Here is an 18,870-nt window from a genome sequence, read left to right as displayed (position 1 = left end):
CACTGCAAGGTAGGACTAAGTGCTTTAAATCTCCTCTCTAGTTTGGAAAGAATCCAAGCCTTTTCTCTTAGCCTCCTGTCATTCTTGCCTCCAGGGGCCTCCCAGGAGCCTGTTCTAGGCTTTTGGAAGATGAATGTGGGCACAGAGGATGACAATGGATTGCACCTCAGCATGCACAGACAAATTGCAGGCAGTGATCAGCAAACATTAGGATGCATTGGCCCATCTGTGTGTTGGAGGTGAGATGCTGGCACCTGAGGGTCCAGAAGGAGGAAACAGGCTCAGCTAAGGGGCCTGTCACCAGGCAGCTGGCACTTAAAATTCTGCACATACCAGATGGATTTGGTGCTGGTTCAACACAGCATGGGTTGGAAGACTTAGGATTGATGCCTACAGGACCCCCAGTGTTCATTTCACAGAATTACTTTACACATGCTGGAGAATGACAGGTAAGGTCACCTGGGGGATTGTCCAAGGGAGAGTCAAGGCAAGAGGGAACATTCTGTGACAACCAACTTTCATTATACTGTAGTCAGGTGTAATCAATGGGGCTCTGGCTACTGGTAGAAGCTCAAAGAGGTCATGGTAAGCCTTCCAAAATATTTTCAGAAATTATGCAGTTGCAGAAATCCCCTTGGGGCAGAAAAGCATACAATAGCCTCATCCACAATTCATTTCCCACTTCTCAGAATACATTTCAGTTAATGGTAAGAGTACCAGGTTGCAATCTCCAGTGAATACAAGAACTGGGCCAAGAATGAGGGGTGTGAGAAGTGAGGGAGAGGAGAAACCTTTTCTCACCCTGTGTGCCTTTCACCCTAAAGTAGCTTAAAATGGAAAAAGAAAACCAAAAGCAACAACAAAAGCCTAGCTTATGTTGGAACCTCACAGAAAAAAAGATTCCCAGAGGAAGAAATATTTCCAGGTGGAATCAGGGAATTGGAACATCTCCCCTCACTTTTCCCTCCAGGTTTTCTATGAGAGGATACATTTGCTCTCTGCACAAGAACAACTGTTTGGTGAGCTAACAGTTAAATCACGAAGACGAAATGTTAACTTCCTTCACAAATTCTCCCTGAATACAGTGGAGGAAGGAGAAACATGCTGGCTTCAAAAAGAGGGATGTGATGGATGAGTTACAAATCCACGGACATTTTCCTTGCAGATGTATTTCAGGGTGTCAGTCCTACAAGGCAGGGCAGGGATAAAGTATTTTTCTCGGGGTAATAATGTTGCACTAAGTAAAACATCAGTCATGGCTGGGGAGCTCCTGAAGAATTCCTTGTGAGCTCCAAGGTAACAAGCCCTGCTGCCCTCTGGCTGAGCCCAGAGGTCCAGCACTGGCTCTTGACAACCTGTCCGCCAGCAAGACGGGGATAGCCTTGGGTTACCGGCCTGAGTGCTGATGGCCCATTTTGCAAGGCCTGCCCAGTACGACTTGTTCAGACAACATCTCCAGAGGTGTCTCGTGAGGGATGATGTACTTTTTCAAAGATATGTGATGTGTGTGTACTTAGTGCCTCTCAGCCCAATCATAGATAATCTGATGATCACTGATAATCAGAGATGGGACCGGTGATTGCTACACAGCTCAAAATAAATTGTTAAAGGGATGACTTTGATGTCCATGCAGGTTTCAGGTAAGTTTCAATCATTTAACCCTGACCTACATATTTAGCAATTGCATTCTCTAAACTAAAAGCATATAAAGAAATATAACATAAAAATATGATGTACAAAAGGGAACAGAAAAAGGAAATGGATACAATCAAGGGAATTCCCATCCTCAGTAATTTTTCAGCCTCACCTGAATCCTTAACACTGACCGAGACCAAAGCAAGGGCCTCGCTGGCCCCACAGGTTAGCTTTCTGCTTACCAAATGGCCCAGAAAACTCTCAATGGCATTTCAAGTTTATTTAACATCTAAATGTCTCAGTACTTTTCCAGTTAAATTAGCCTACTTCAGGTAAATGGGGGCTTCTTCTTGAACACAGGAATCACAGAGCCACACATTGGCAAGGCCACTGAACCCTTGCATCAAATTCAGAAATATTTTCCACAGCTCACAGAAGCAATAGTCAGCTAACCCCTGATTGGAAACTTCCAAAGACAGAAAATTTACCAACTAAGAAGGCCATTGTTCCACACCTAGGAACCAAAGATCCTAGAAAGTTTAACCTTGAGCACAAATATGTTCGCTCTCTGAAAAGTCCACTCACAGTTTTCACTGTTGCCATCTGAAGCAACTCAGGGTGGACCTGGTCTCCTTTTCTATCCTGAGATCTACACATAGATGAAGATAATTACCAACTATCTTGTAAATCCTCTTTAAGCCTAAAGAAACTCCCGGTGTTTCCATATGCACGTATACAAATATGCCATGATGTCTCCGACGAGTGGCTTGCCACATTGCCCTATGTTTGTCCCGTTATTTCAAATCTAAGCTTTTGTTAAGACCCCCATGGGCCTAATACACTGAAGGGCTCTGTGGGAGAAGGGCGCAGGCTCACCAGTCAAAATCGGCCTCCGTGCAGACACAGGGCTCAGATTCCATGGCTCCTGCATATCTCCCTTGCATGCACTTCCGCTCTGACTTTCGCTTCTTGTATATCCTTTTTGCTCCCATGATGCATGCTTCCCCCTGGAAGGAGACAAGAATCTCATGCACTTGGGTACAACACTAGGAGCTTCGCTGCTCCACCATCAGGCAGTTCAGGGAGATGTCCCCAAACCCCAGTGTAATCTGGACTTTGGTGATCTGCTCTGTGCCCACGGCTTTTGGTTGGCCACGTCTATGGACCGAGCACAGAATGTGACTCATAAGGCAACTGAAGAAGCACTGAGGGTGTGTCCAAACATGCCCCTAACTCCTCAGGGGTCCAGCAAAGCTTTCCTTGGCAAGGTGTTAGGCACAGGGCTGTGAGGGACACATGGATAACTAAGACTCAGCCCTACAACAAGAGTATTGTCAACAAATCTGTGATAATTAAGTTCAATCCTCCTGAGTGAATTGTCTAACCTTCTAAGAGAAGATTCACACACTTGGTCATTTATAAAGCATATGGAAGAAGAGCATTGCTAAGAAATACAAAGATCCATTTTGCCCCAATTTATGATGCTTCTGTCCACACAACTTTATCCACTGATTTTATATCCATCTATCAGACAAGCAAGATAACTAAATTCAGTGTTTCTCTGCAAAATAAATAAAAGCTTTGAACATCACAATGCTTCTGTCTCCCAAAGGGGAAAATATCAGCCATGCAAATGCCTGATAAACTTACTGAGTCTCGGAAGAGAGTGGGTGATTCAGCTGATGCAGCCCACACTGTCAAATGCAGCTCTCTTCTCGTGTCAGAACAGAATTTCATCTAAGACCATAACCTTTCTGGGGCAAGCTCACTTTCAGCAGCTCCATCCCACACCTGCGTGCACGAATTTCACGTAGGCTAGGTTTGGGACAAATGATGTGTTGCTGCCCGAATACAGTGATGGCTTTGCAGCCAGAACCTCTCCCATGTAATCTGAGAAACCTGCAGGACAGCTTCTGGCTTGGGGAAATCTAAGGAGAGAGGCTTTCACACAAGCATTTGCTTGGTCATGAGCTGAACAGCTGAGGGCCCAGGAGGAAGGGAGGATTCCTACTGATAATTCTGCATTCCACACGTATCTCGGGAGGGGTGAGAAGCACTGCTTAATCCCAGGGAGTCACAGCAGTGGGGAGAAAGAGCATTCTTAGCACTGTTCACAGAGCATTGTCTTGTTTTATGTCTCTGTGTGCATTGCCGGATCCTTTGCTCACCCCTGCCTCCACTATTCCTCCATTCGACATGCACATACAAATTAGGTTTAGGTCCCCGTGCTGAGTTGCTATTTCATTTTAGGTCGTTAGTCTAAGCCAAGCACATTTGAATTTTATCTCGTTATATCTTAGTGCAATAAAAACAGAAATTACTTCACAAGAAGCTGTAAAATGTAGAGTTTGTTCACCGCTGTGGAACACAGAACACTCGATGAGCATGCGGGCCTAGAGAGCCCCAATTCCTACACTTGAATGACTCACTCTCCCCCAACACACCCTGTGCCTCTTGCTCAGCACTCAGCCTCTGCTCTCTTGCTCCTACCTGGCTGTGCAGCTGCCAAGGTCTGTAGTCCTCCTCCGCACACCGTCTATCAAAAATGGACTTGTAGTCCACTTTCACCAGCTGCCATTCAGAGCGGTGGCTGAAGTGTCCAAACACTCTACAGAGTTCATCAGGATAAAAATAATCGCAAGAATAACAATGCCAACAGTGATAACAGCAGCTAGCCTTTGCTGAGTTTTTAACTATACGCTTCCCATAATGCTAAGCACATTAATGCATTGATCATATCATTTAATTCTCAAAGCACATTTCTGAAGAAGGTTCCTATTATTGACTCCACGTTACATATGGGTAACTTGAGGGTCAAAGAACTCTGTTAATTGCAAAAACCAATGTCAAATCACTAAAGAACGGGTAGAGTCAGAACCCAGGGTGTTTGACTTAAAAGACTACTTCTATGTATTATATACCACCGAATGGTTAACAAAAAACATCAATCCATCAATAATGGAGATAACAATCACAAATGCGGCATTCTGCATGGTCTGAGATTATTATACTTCTAGGTTCTCTAGCTAATGTGCATGGTTTCCATGGTTTCCATGCTATTTTATTTTCCCACCAGTGACTAGGAAAAGTGGGCAGCAGGGTCAAGTGGTTAAGACTGTTTCCTACACTGTGCATTCTACTCTCCTTACTGAAAAAGACTCGGATATCTAATGAGGTGTCTGAATCACTAACTGTAGATAAAGATAAAAACCACAAAGCAGCCTTATCAGTCAGCATTTTTATCTGTGTTTTATAAATATAGAAATTAAATGCAGACAAATTATGAAATAAACTGCTGATCTAGCTGTGCTTACCGTGGCCTAAAGTGTAGCTATTAGGCATGCTAAACATTTGTTGATCTTTTCTATCATTAAATAAAAAACAGGAGGGAAGACATCTATTCACTTTGATTTTTACATTTCCATGGATGACAGGATCAACTACTTTAATACCTTGCCTCCGTTTTCCATGTCTAATTTTCTAGGGGAAGGGAAGAGCACAATTTCATATCTTTCGTTCAAAGCCGATGTTTTGAACCCCATAGGCAGGCAAGTCATTAATCAAGTCTCTCACAAATTAATGATCATCTCTTTCCAGACAAGAATGAGAGCAAATGCAATTTCACAAGAACAGATTGTTCTCAGGGTTTCCCTAATTTGCCTCACAATTGGGTTAGGGAAAGAGCCAGGGAAAAGCAAGAGCCTGTGTGGGGTTTTGTGCAAGCTCTGTGTTCTGTTTTAAAGTGAAACCATTCTTGCATGCCTGTGATTTTCTACCTCTCGAGCTGGTTTCTTATTAAAGTTTTAAATGTACAGCTTCATTTTCTATGGAAATAATCTCTTCTAATTTCCCCCAGGCCATTCAGGAGAGAAAGAAAGAAGCCAAGAAAAATGGCTACTGACATTTTTCTTTCCTCTTTGCTGGGGAATTGTGAAATCAGAGGCACTGGCTTTGCTGGAAACTCCAAACCGAACAGTAGTTCGCAAACTTAGCCATAAACATGTTTCTGGATGAATATGAACTCTAGAAGGCATCATTGATGTCCACTTACGTCATGATTAGAGTCTCTTCCCCAGGCTCACCCAGAACCCCATCCACAAAAAGAGGAATAGATGTGAAACTGTATTTGCTCCAAGATCTCCCTTCATCAAAACTCAACCTAAGGACAGAAAAAAAAAACAACAACAGTCATCAGATCACAGAAGGAAAAAATGATCCTTTCAAAGGAAAGATACCATCTACCAGGAGAGCATACATTTTAAAAGCACCTAAGGCACTGTCAGAATAAGCCTTGAATAAATGCTCTTAATTTCATCAGAAGATAGAAATACAGTTAGCCAAGCAATTTGGGACCCAGGGGTGTTATAACATTGACAAGAGGAAAGCTGCATGAGACGAGAATAATAATGAGCCTTTAACAGAATTTGTTTTGAAATTTTGATGTTTTATTAGATCTTAGATCTCAGCGTGACTCTCTCCTAAATCACACTCTAGCAGCAAGCCTTACAGGTGATTCTGAAGAGCAATGACTTCAGAGGACCTACTTAGGTGGACTTGAACTAGCCTCCGCCAAGTGATTAGAGACTTAGCAGAACCCCACTTCCACTCTTACAAATCGTGGTCGGCTCACTGAGTGAAGGAGTGGGTCCAGAAGGGCAGACTCTAGAGGGCAAGAAGAGAGAAGCCTGCAACTCTGAGGGCGGCAGGGGACGTTTCCTCTGCTCCACCCTCGTCTGGGGATGCATTCCCCCAGGCTAAGCCTCGGTTTCTCTTATTTCTGCAGCTTTCCTTCCGGTCACCAAAGTAACTGACTGGAGGGAAAAGCAGGCTTTTGACTCCGAACAAGCTCGCACGTGGAGAGAGGAATTTTCAAAAACACACATGAAGGGAGTCGGAGAATCCTCTGTGGAAGTTAGGCCTTGCAAGTCCGTCTGTGGAAGACTGACAGGCAGAGTTGCTGAATGACACCCCCAAGCAGGGAACGGAGGAAGAACAATCAGGAACAGAAGTGTTGTGATCTCTGCGCAGAGCACATACACTCCAGGGGTTGTTATTTGGGAAAGCTGACTGTAAGAAGTTAAGCCACTCAGAGATTATACCATTCTACCCAGGATGGTTCTGAAAGAACAAGGCTCTGGGCCAGGCGTCGTCACGTTTAGAGCTATAATGCGATTCTTCTTTCAGGGGCAGAACTGATTCTCTCTCTCCCTTCCCCCCCATCCCTCTCTCCTTCCTTCCCTCTCTCACGATCCCCTTCCCTTCTCCTGTAGGTAACAATCTTATTTTTATAGAGCAAAGGTATAAATGATCTTCTAGTAGACCTTGACAGTGTACAGCCAATGTGCTCACAATCTGATAGCCTGACTGCTCGTCTTAGCAGTGAGAGACCCTCAGGTGCATGGCTGGTGGGCCACAGGTGCCTTTACCAGAGATGCCGGATTGGGAGAGACGTGTGTTTCATAGCAACCAGGACTCCGCCTTGGTCCAGATACAGCACGCTGTGCTCTTCTTCAAAGATCTGGAAATGGAAACAACATCCACGTGGATACACATCCACGGCCCCGCACACCCATAGTTCAAAGAATTCATTTCCAGATGAGGAGAAAAAAAAATCCCTCCCATGACTGAATGAGGTTTCCCCAAGTCCTTGGGAAGACGCAGTTAGGAGCAATGCTTCCAAAGGTGGGCTACGGGTACCACTGGAGTTGCGGAAAATTTTCGGTGCACCACAAAACAAATGTAAAGAATTAATAGCTATGGATTTATGTTTGCATTCCTGTCTTTGGTGGCACATTCTACTGATTCCTATTTATAATGATGTCAGAATACTGGATAACTGTTTTATTGGGTAACCTCTGAAGATGGAAGAAACCTTAGAGATACTTTACTCTCACATTCTCATGGTTACAGAGGAGACCACTAAAGTTTAGAGAGATGTGGAGACTTGCCTAAGGCCATGTATGCAGTGACTGAGGAAGCTGGGGCTTGCAGGGTACAGTGACCCTTTCAGCTCTAGTCATCTCAAAATTTCCAAGTACTCTAGAAAAAGTTGTTCTGGTTCAATGAAAAGATTCTCTACCAAGTCATAAAGAAGCTCTGATGAGCTTTTTTAAAATGGAACCATCATCCCTGGGTACATGTACCACCGGATCTTTCTCCAAATGTGGAGAAATGATGAAAAGTTAAATGGAGACAGGATAGAAACAATTTCTAAGTCCTCTGTGCATACCATGCATACCACTTTCTCATGGTCACACCGTTAGTGCAACCAAGTCTGTGGTTACACCGTAGACCTGTCTAATGCCTTTTCCCTTTGTTTACTTCTCACACTCGAGATACATCCTCTCCCAGGATTGTAGAAGCAGAGACTTCTTTTGCTTGGTTTGTGGTGATGGAAAAAAATAGGATTCTGGCTCTGTAACTGTTCTCCAGAAGAAGCTTGATAGTCCATGTTCTTAAATACCTCTGAGATCAACAGCCCTGAGGCTTTTTGGCAAATTTCTTCCTTGCCCTGCCCTTCTCAATACACATGCATCCCACTGAAGACTTATGGCAGGGTCTGGGATTAGGAAATTGCAATTGGACCAAAGCACCAAGATCTCTGTCTAAAACGTATAGCAGAGTATTCTTATTGCTGGGTGATTACCTGCACATTAGATTTCAATTTACGTGCAAGTTATTGTATGATAATTAAATGTCAGTGGGTTATTAAAACATATTTATTGAAGGGTAACAACCATGCATTAGGCACATATCGTGTTATGATTGCTAAACCTCATTAAATGCCTGTTGTATAAGCTATGGGTATCTAATTTTCATTCAGAAGAAAGAGAAGAAGCATTTAAGCTAAACACATTCATTTAAAGTGATTCCATTTCTACTTTCCCCAGCATATGCACCGTGATGGTTATTACTCTGTCTTTTGCACATGAGATTTAAAGATCTCAGAACACCACCTGGGTAATGGCTATTTCTATATCACTGCATTGCTCTCTATTCTGACTTGAAGGCAAGGGGAATTTATGGAGATAACTCAGCATTAGGTATATAACTACCCCTCAGGCACCATGCTCTGTATGTGATAAACTCTTCGGAATTCTGTTTTTCTTTTATGGTAAAAATTCAGTCAGATCTATTTTGGTTTCATTGTCAGTTATAAACTGTATTACATATAGGCTCTGAATGTGGGTCATTTTTATTGAACGGCAAAAAAAAAAAAAATCAAATTGCAAAAAGATTTGTTAACCCCAAAGACTTACTTAAGGCAAGATAAATGCATTGGCAAGCTTTAGGATTTATATGTAGTTGAATAAGTGATTATGCATTGTAGAATAAGTTCCCAGAATTGAATCCAGCTGGGCAATTTTAATGTCACTTACACTTCAGCAGTTTGATCCAGAAGACTTTCTTACCTGCCTCCAAGTGTTCCCTGCGTCTGAAGAGACAAACATGCTGATGTCGCTGTCAGACAACTCAGAACCTATGTTCCCTAGAAAGAGCACATCACCATTAGTGAAAGAAACCCTCCGCAGAAGCTAACTACGAGCTATATTGGCAGTCAGCGTTACTTGAGATTGCTTTAGATGGCAGACGCATCTGAGCAGAGCTTTTCAGCATACTTGCTTCAGGATCAATGGTTTCAGTGCCATTCCAAAATATCTGTAGGTTGCTTGTAGAGTTCCAAGTGGAGATGTCCAGCTTACCTGACGCCACTATGATGCTGGGGGCTGTATCTCGGCTGGCAATGATCCCTGATGTGTAGGGGTTCTCAGACACCTTCAGGTGAAGGTGTAGTGAGCAATAAGGCTGAGAAGAGGAAAAAAATGAAAGTGTCACAAAAGCACACAAGCTAAATAGTCATTTCAATCTCACGTTCCGAGCATCGATCCAATCATCAAATTGTCCCATCTATCCTTGCCTTCACGGACCCTTCCATTCGTGTCACAAATATCTGGTCTGGTGTAAACTAAGCATGAGACAGCTGTCAAGTTGGTGAAGGAGGGTATCTTCATTGTCAGTCTAATCGATTGCCTGAATGGTATTCGGGCACTCACCAAACATGTTAGCAACTTTATCAGCAGAAGAGTACGTGTAGCTTATTAAAGAGTTCCATCCACTCAAATTTGGTTTGACTCTCATGGAGTGTAGAATTTAAGGTCTTCCTAATGATTAACATACAAAGAAATATTTTAACAGCCATAAGATCAGTATGGACAAAATATGAGATTCTGGAGGGTGACCAGATGATGTCCAATTTTGGATCAGGGAAGGCTTCAAGGAGAAAATGGTGCCTTAGGCAAAGATGGATAGGTTATGACCTGTAGATGAGATATTGAGGAGGGTAAAGAACATTTCAGGCCTGAGTAATACAAACAACAAAGAGAAAAAGCAGAAGAGTTGAACTGTGATCCAGTATTTAGTCAATAAGACTGAGGAAGAGAAATGGGATGTGAAGTCAGGAAAGAAGGTTTGGTGAGGCTGAGGCTGGGGAGCTTTGAAGAAGTCAGCTGGCTTCTTTTAGCCCCTTTCCATCGGAGACCTTGGTCTCTGTTGTCCAGAAGAAGCCGTATGACATGTGAAACTGTCCAAACATCCACCAAATAATTGATAATGTCTGTGTCGGGTTATTACCAGAAACAGTATTATTCAATAGAGAAGTCATACCTGTAGGCAAAATATACTGGTAATAGCAATTTCAATGAAAACTTAAGGGACTTGTTTATTTGTGTGTAAAATCTTGATCAAATTTTCTGATTAATATACCAACAGTTTTCAAAAACGCGATAAATTTTATATGAGTTCCCTTTAAAAGAGTTCTCGTACCGAGTTGTCAAAAACTACACATTTGCGTCTGAACCCACATTGCTTTTCACCGCTCAGGAAGATTGCTTTCTAATCTTATCGACTTGAGTTTTTGGAATCACCAATGTATCTCTGTTATTACTTTTAGTCTGCTCTGTGAGTTTCAACCAACAGATATTCAGAGAGCTGGAGATGCAGTGATTAAATTTATATAAGATAGAGTAAAATGACAAGCTAAAAATGAAATCAAGGAATAAAAGCAGCCAAAATACCGGTGAAATAAAACAGTGGGTCACAATAGGCGCTTTTCCTCACTGCCGCCAGAGAGAGCAAACTCTCAAGGAATAACAATAGAAATAAATTATTGCTTTTCTGTGAACATTTCATGTAAAGCTTTCAAAAAGGGAATTTTTACTTTATAGTGTTCCGAAAGGGTAAAGAAGACTGCCTTCTCTAAGAAGAAACGGACGGCTTTCTTTTACCCGAGAAGAAGACTAGAATGGGTATGCTACACTGGAGGCGTCCCAGGACAGCCCTGCACAGTTCTCAGAGGCTAAGACAGGACAAAGCAGGGCAGTCGGACCATTTTTCCATGGAAGTCTCCCTGACAGCTGCACCTGATCAGGGTCTCCCCCTCCCTCATCTACAACAGCTGATTTCACTACATGCGATCCTGTTTTATCTATCCAAGCTATGTATGGTTCTATCCCCTAAAAGATGTGCTCTACAAATAAAGAGAAAATGTCAAGTGCTACTTTGCATCTTCTGCAGAACTTAGCCTAGAATCGAAAAAAGACAATCAATAAAAAGTTGAAAGAACAAGCAATGCTTTCATACCAGGAAATGAAAGACATGGCTGTTTCACTCAGAGCAATGCCAGCAGTACATGGGTCTATTTGTAAACCACCGAGGAATGTGAGTATCTCTATGGCACTGGAATCGCATCACTCCTTGGGGATCATGCATAGACATATGGGTTGAATGGAGGACCTTTGTACTGCCCAACAGGGTGAGGCATCCTTGGACAAGGGAGCAACCCAGCTTTCAATTTGGAACTGCCGCTTGCCACAAACTTCATCTCTCAACAGCCTGGGAGACTGTGAAACTCCGTCACCACCTGACCCACGGATCTGTTCGATGTGGGAACATGCTATGACAAAGGAAAGAGGGCATTTCCAACTGCCTCTCTCAGCACCGCTCAGTTGCTATGGCTTTCAAAGCCCAAGATAAGTTAATCTGAGAAGAAAAGATACCAGTTCATGCGATAGCAGGAACATTAGAAATGATCTTTTTGGTACATTTTTTCCTCCACGCTCACATTCATAGTACTGGATTGCCCCCAACTGGTACATGGAGAATATTCTGTGGCTTTACATTTTTTCAAGGAAGTTATCTATCTGCATCAATGTTCAATGAAAAACAATGTTAAGTGATTCATCTTCACTTTTTTCCACTTAAACTTTTGTACCTGACCGGTTTAAAACATGTGTCAAGGCTCCGTCACCAAAACTTAATACAGAGGTTTATTATAACAGCAGTGAAGCCACAGCAAAATCCCGAAGGACAGAAGGTCTGCTGTTCTCCTTTATTTTTTGTCCGGGAAGGGGGCACTCTGTCGACTTCTCTCTTTTTCCCTGTCTGCCTCCCAGCCTTCTTTTCTTCCATTACCAATCATGTACGGACTATATGAGTATCTTTCCAGAGTTATCTCCAATTCAGTACCGTCAAAATACTGCTTGTCCCAAAGGCACTTTTCAATTTTTCTTATTTTTCCACAGTTGGAAAATATAGAAGTGTACACTGGAACCACCATGACCTAGGAGGCACCAGCATGCATATTGGGAAACTGCCCTTCATGTGTCCTTACATAGTTACAAGGGATGGAATGTCATCAATCAGTCAATTCTAGAAGCAACTACATCCTTAGTCTTTACTCTTTTCAGGGTCAGACACAGAGTCTGAGGACCTGATGCAAATGAAGGACTCTACCTAGAAAAAGTGCAGGAAGGCAAAGCGCTTCCAGAGTTTTGTATTCAATTTCAGGGAGCACACGAATTCCTGCAGCCCATGGTGGACTTCTAGGTCCCAAGGTCCTTTCTTTTGCCTTATTCTTTTATTTCTTATTTTAACTAACACAATCCTTTGGCCACTGAAAGCATTCGGTTTTATTGATCCATTTATAAGCCACTGTCTTCCCAGCACTGTGAATGGCCAATAGAGAATTACTAAATGATAGAAGACATTTCCGCACCTGGGAATAAATGAACTAAAAAACTGTTAGGTTGCTTGAGGGTCAACCAACTTCTCATTTCACTTCCTCTTTCCCCCCAACCTCTGTGTGAATAGCCTTTAGCTCTCATCCTCAGGGTACCATTACACATAGGAGTCCCAATCTGAGTAATGTCCTGAAAAGACAGAGCAGAGGTTTCATAAATAATAAAGCAGCAGGTAAATTCTCAAATAATAGCCCCGAAATCCAACCCGGACACATGTTGTCTCTGACCCTGAGCTGGAGATCTGAATCCACAGATCTTCAGTTAAAGGTCAGTGGCAAAGAAGAGGGCGGTCCCTGGACTGACTGGCTGGGTATGGGGCATTCGGCCCCACTCCGATCCAGCACAACACGCACAGTCAAGTGCGCAAAGAAGCGGAAAACAGAGTCCATAATCTCCTGGGGACACCGGCTGCTTAGCTCCAACTGAAAATGGCCAACTGAATCCATAAAGAAATCATAGCCTCTCTCCATGAAACACTCCACTTCCCCGAAGGGTCCAAGGATTTGTCGCAGGATCAGCTCACATCTTGCCTCTCGACAGCCCAAGCCTAAGGCTTTGGGAGCAGGTGGACTGGGACCTGTAATGCCCCATCTAATTGCACAACGCTGCCTTCAGAGGAAAGAAATCCCAGTTGAGCCCTCCAGGCAATCAGTCTAAAAGTCCTAAAAATACAGCCCCAAATTACCCTGGATGTCTTACTTCTACAGAAGTAAGTTCCTGTTTTCCCAGGAACATCCCTTCTGGGGCCGTAATTCTGAACTTGTCCCACATTTGTAACAGCCCTGCTGGAACTTCTCCTTTCTAATCACCAGGCTGTGCTTCCGGTGACAGTGTCACTTTCCAAGTGCTTGCCACTTACAGTCACTTTTATCTCCTCTCTGCCACCAGCTCCCAAGCCAAGAGGAGATTTTTAACAGTCTGGGTCTCCCAGACTCAAAGATTTTCTTTCTTATTTTGTGCCTTTGGCAGATTTTTATAAAGTGATGTTGGACTCTCCTCCCTACTCCCTTTGTCATTTCCCCTCCCCACCCTGCTCCCTGTTTTGTAAACTCGGATTGAAGCCACATTAAACAACAGGGTTCAGGAGGGAGGGAGGCTCAAAGACTCCCAGGTATTCTACATCCACACCCTATTAATCCGTCTTTATCTTAATGAGCTTACTGATATTGTTGACTTCAGGGTCCACTTGAGCCCAGGCGCTTCAGGAGGTGGCACCTGTGACAAATGCTTCAATATGACTGTCAGCGGCAAGGAAAGGCTTCCCCTGACGTCCGAAGGTAAAACTCAGACAACACCTGTCCGTGGAGTACCTGCTTCAAGTGAACAGAACACCCCTGACAACAACACCTATGTCGAGCAACTTCATCGTGACAGGTGCGATTCTTGAGCTGATTGTCTGGAGTGGCCTCAAAGGTAGCCCTGGTTGTTCTGCCTAGGAAGCTCCCGTGTTACGTTAGCAGGGGACATGGCAAAGGCACGGGCTAATTTCAAAGGATGAAAAGGGTCATGAACAAAAAGGAGCTGGGACCAGTACAACTTCAGCAACAGTTCCAGTGAGCTCTTTGAATCACGTAAGTGGTCAAGGATCTGAATTTTAAGAAGCAGACCGACTAGGAAAAGGGCATTCATGTCAAATGCAAAGAGCCCGAGACAGAACTGAGCAAGGTAAGTTAATGGTATGGAAACACCATCCTCCCCCGCTGTGGTTTATATGCAAGGAAGGGGTGAGAGGTTGAAGACCAAGTGGAAGAAGTACACAGAGACCAGACCACATGGGACCTTGCAGACTATGGTAGAGCGTTTGGAATTTATTTGGCCTGAATTAGCCATTAGTAGGTTTAAGTACAAGCGAGGCATGATCTGATTTTTTCAAGCTTAAGTTGATGCCATTCCTACAAAATTTTAGGTAAAGGAACTTGATAGTAAAGCGAAGCAAGTTAGTATTGTCTAGGGTCAGAGGTTTGGATAGCGATAGCAAAGTAGAACAAAGAAAGTTTTGGACATGGTAGGGATTTTTATTTTGACTGTGGTAGTGGTTACACAGGCATAGACATTTGTCAAGATTCATCAAACTACACTGTTAAAATGGGCACTTTTTATGTTTGTATGTTTTACCTCAATAAAGTTGGGTTTAAACAAAAAAAAGGTCGCACTGGCTGCTGTGTGGAGAAGACACTGCCAGGTTGGGACAGGAGGAGCAGTTAAGAGCCTGTCACTGCAGGGAAAGTGAGAAATGGTGGTGCCTTGCATTAGGATGGTCCTAGTATTTAGAACTTGGAGGCACAGCACTAAGACCTCTCAACAGTGGGCTGGTGTTGGAGCAGGGAAAACTTTGCTAAGTACTCTGGGTAAGAGGCATTTCTAATGGCTTATTTATGGTGCCGAGAACCCAGGAAAGTCTCTTTATAGGATGTGACTAATTCTCTCACAAACATTTAATCTCCGAAGTGCACACAAGGATGGGGGATCATACTAAGGCAATGGTGCATGCCATGCACCTTGGGAAAAATATCATGGTGTGCTCCAACTTGAAACAGATACACTAGGAAGGCGGCTGTGTTTTTTTTTTAAAAAAATGCTACTGAACTATGCCTCACGTAGAGAAGGTATTCAGTAATAACGTGCATTTACTTTCTCTGTCGTTGGCTTCATGCACTCTCTAACAACCATCTTTCCCCCGTGAGTTGCCAGTAATAAGGATAGAAGCTGAGTGGGAGGCTGAATTGCAGACAGTTTCCCTGATGCACAGTGACAACTGTGATATCCTCTGCAACTAATAAGGTCAAGCTATGGCTGCTGGCATCTTCTCCGGTAGGAGGGTGACCTGCTTATAGCTGTTTGAGATGAACCTGCAAAGTGACTGTTCAGACTTCATGGGACAGAAGAAAGCAAGCTGAGTGTGGAAAATATTCAAGTCGGAATTTTATGATGACTGTGAATCCTGGTACAGGCACACACACTCCAAGCCCTTCCTAAAACGAAGAGGTCTTGCTTCCATCTTAACATACTCGCCTATCTCTTTTGTGAGTGTAAATACACCTGCTGAATTGTTTTAAAGAAATGAGCATTTAATTATACTTTGTTTTGCAATTAAATCTCTTCCTCCCCTCCTCTTCATTCACTCTGTATCCATTCATGTGTGAAGTATAGGGCAGATACCAGAACCACTGGGAGGAATAAGATGTAACCCTATAATCTTTCATTTATTAATCTAATCTCTTTCAAGTACACTGCAAACTCCTTGAAGGCAAAACCCATTTTTAAGCCCTGTCTCAGACACAAACATATAATTGAATACATAAATAAGTTCATGCTGATGTACTTATTCCCCGGATGTTAGATAATTAAAAGAGAGCCATACTTCAAAGCAGAGGTCAACCAACACTTTTTAGAAGCACCAGACAATAAATATCTTAGGCATCGTGGACCATATGGTCCCTGACATGACTGCTCGGTTCAGCCAAAGAAGCCATAGACAATATACAAATGAATAAGCATGGCTATTTCGCAATAAAGTTTTAGTTAGAAAAACAAGTAGTGGGACATAGTTGCTCCACAGGCCACTGTTTATACACACCAGCTTTATATAATGTGACATATGAATAAAACATACCATAAACAGTACCGATTGAAGTTTCAGCCCGTAGTTCTTACCCTTTTTTGAGGCATGAAGTCCTCTGAAAGTATGGCTAACCATCTCCTTTAGAAAACACAACTACACAATGGCACATTCAGTTTACCAATTCTACAGCTGGATGTATGTGTCATTTGATCTGTAGCAGGTTATTCCTAGGAAATCAAAGACGTACCTCCCCACCATGATGGAAACTGTTCTAGTCTCCCTCAAACTGCACCGTGAGGTTCTCACCAGAATTTGGGTTGCAGCTGAACATCCTTGGAAGTGAACAAGAAACTCTGCTTTTCTCTCGTCTCTGGTCACAAAAGGCGGCAGTGTGACTCTTCCACACGCTGCCTTCACGCCCTTCCCTGGCCCCTTCAGTGCAGCCACTTGGCGGGGAACCCTGGGAGCATTTCCATCTGCCTGTTTTGACACCTGGGTTTCCAGCGCTCGCTGTCTGGGGCATTCTGCCCCAGTCTGAAGACTCACCAGTAAGCAGTGCACCGGATCCCCTCTCAAATCCGCGTCTGGTGCCTGCAGCAAACGCCAGTCTCTGCCTTTGTTATACGTGATGAACGTCTTCACTTGGTTGTCAATCTTCTTGTTAGCCAAGAACATTCCCTTGATCCCTGCTACCTGGGAAAAATTGACATGGCTGAAAAATACATCAATTTGAGAAGGGATATAGCTGTTTACTTAAAAACAAAAGCAGATTGTCAAATTCAGCTGTGAGCACTTGTCTTGGAGGAAAGAGGGTGAGAGGATGGGAGGGGGGATGATGATTAAGTATAATGACTCCCCTGGCGGTGGGAAAGCAGCAGGTCTGTGCCTCTATGGTATAGGGGACGTAACGCAAGTTTGGTAGAGGATTTTCAGTTCCCCTAAGGTGGGTTGGGATTAGCTTGCCGTTACCCAGAGATCAACTTTGGTGCTTTCAATGTTGTTGCTTGGTAAATTATTAATACACAAAGGGTATTTTTATTTCATGTTAGGTGTTGCACCCACAGTCTTAAGTACTTTATTTCATTTAAACCTGGTATCAGTCCTCTTGGGTAAGTATCACTTATTCTCTTTTACGGATGAGGAAACTGAGGCTCACCCAGGTTAACTGACTTGCCCAAGGTTCAGCCGAAGGAAACACTGGGCACACACCACAGTAAGTGGCTGACCTGGGATTTGGACCCACAACTCTGTCTTCACAGCTCAATAATTCAGGGGTGTCCAGTTGGCAACTCTGCACCACACTGGAATAAGAGTTGTCTTGGGCCACACATAAATACATTGTGACACATAATCACAAAAAAATCCCATAAGGTTGCAAGTAAATTTACAATTTTGGGTTGGGCTGCATTCACAGCCATCCTGGGCACATGTGGCCCACAGGTTGGACACCTCTTAAATCACGTTGCTATCTAGAGTCCTGGGCATTGAAAGAGGTCAGTGAAAGCTTCTGATCCGACTACTACTGGTTTTTTTCTGTCTTCCATTTTTTCTATAAAACATTGCTCTACTAAGCCACCAAAATACATTGAACAAAAGAGAACTGTTTTTAAACTGAAAGAAGCAGTGATTTCCCTAAATTGGTGAATAATTCCCCCCTCCATTCTCATAACACCGTTCTTCCCACTATCGACAGTTCTTATTCATTATTTTGCTATGAAATATGACTGCCTTCTCTCTACTGTGTGTTATGAAAGAGTAACAGCTGGTAAGTATCCCAAACTGTGCTATAACAAATAATTAATTATGCATTATAATTTGGGAGGGGGTTGAGTTTACTAAACACATTCGTACATAATTTTATTCTGCTTGAAATGATGACAGCCCGGGAAGACTGTGGAGGCCATGAGGAAAGGGCCTGAATACGCTGAATCGAGCACCGATGCTCTGCATGGGGTGAGCACGAGATAGAGTTTCCATGACCCTCCTCTGAGGGTAAGGAAACAGAAACTTAAATTAGGCGCCTTTCTGGAGCACAGGTGGAGAAAAGGGAACAAGATGGTGGGCATAGTTGAACAACTTAATTTAACGCAGGCCCTTTCTATTATCATATAAAAATGGTTAGGCGGGTGTGTAAAACAGCTGCATGGGTCCTTCCCATGAGCCAAGCACCGTGCCCAGCGCTTTGCATGTAAAACCTTCAATGTTCACTGCAAACCTGCACAATCGCGGTTACACCAACCCTATGAATGAGGAATCCGAGCTGTAAACAACATGTAAATTGCTTAAGGTAACACCAACCCAATTCTCTGACTTCCTGTGTTCTTTCAGCAACAAAGGCTCTGGATCCATTAAAGGGGCTGGGCGTCAATCAACAGAAGAGCCAGGGTTTGCCTTTGCTTTTGACCCATTCAAACCTCATTCGTTTGTACCTGCTGATTTGGCATCTGGGATAATTTAGAGTTGGGCCAACTTCATTCCCTTTTGGAAGACAAGTTTGTGAAGCAAATAAATGGCATAAATGAGTTACTGGGAAGAATGCTTTGAACTGCTTAAAGAAACAAGCCTCATTTGGGGCAATCGCCAGAAGTCAGAAGA

General features: G+C 43.3%; 1 protein-coding gene across 5 annotated transcripts in view; it reads right to left on the bottom strand.

Moving 5' to 3' along the window:
- The window catches only part of SORCS1 (sortilin related VPS10 domain containing receptor 1), a 492,654-nt gene that overhangs the window by 83,385 nt on the left and 390,399 nt on the right, over nt 1–18,870 (bottom strand). For all 5 annotated transcript variants that reach the window (XM_037063978.1, XM_037063980.1, XM_037063979.1 and 2 more), the window contains exons 10-16: nt 16,822–16,968; nt 9,339–9,441; nt 9,048–9,124; nt 7,062–7,153; nt 5,687–5,794; nt 4,126–4,243; nt 2,512–2,642 (exon numbers count right to left, since the gene is read on the bottom strand). In XM_037063978.1, coding sequence (XP_036919873.1) covers nt 2,512–2,642; nt 4,126–4,243; nt 5,687–5,794; nt 7,062–7,153; nt 9,048–9,124; nt 9,339–9,441; nt 16,822–16,968 — 776 coding nt within the window. The remainder of the gene's footprint in view (nt 1–2,511; nt 2,643–4,125; nt 4,244–5,686; nt 5,795–7,061; nt 7,154–9,047; nt 9,125–9,338; nt 9,442–16,821; nt 16,969–18,870) is intronic.

Source organism: Sturnira hondurensis, unplaced genomic scaffold (genome assembly GCF_014824575.4).
Source record: "Sturnira hondurensis isolate 20B ecotype Veracruz unplaced genomic scaffold, ASM1482457v3 Scaffold0014854, whole genome shotgun sequence".
Classification (NCBI taxonomy): Eukaryota; Metazoa; Chordata; class Mammalia; order Chiroptera; family Phyllostomidae; genus Sturnira; species Sturnira hondurensis.
This window is presented reverse-complemented; position numbering and strand designations above follow the sequence as displayed.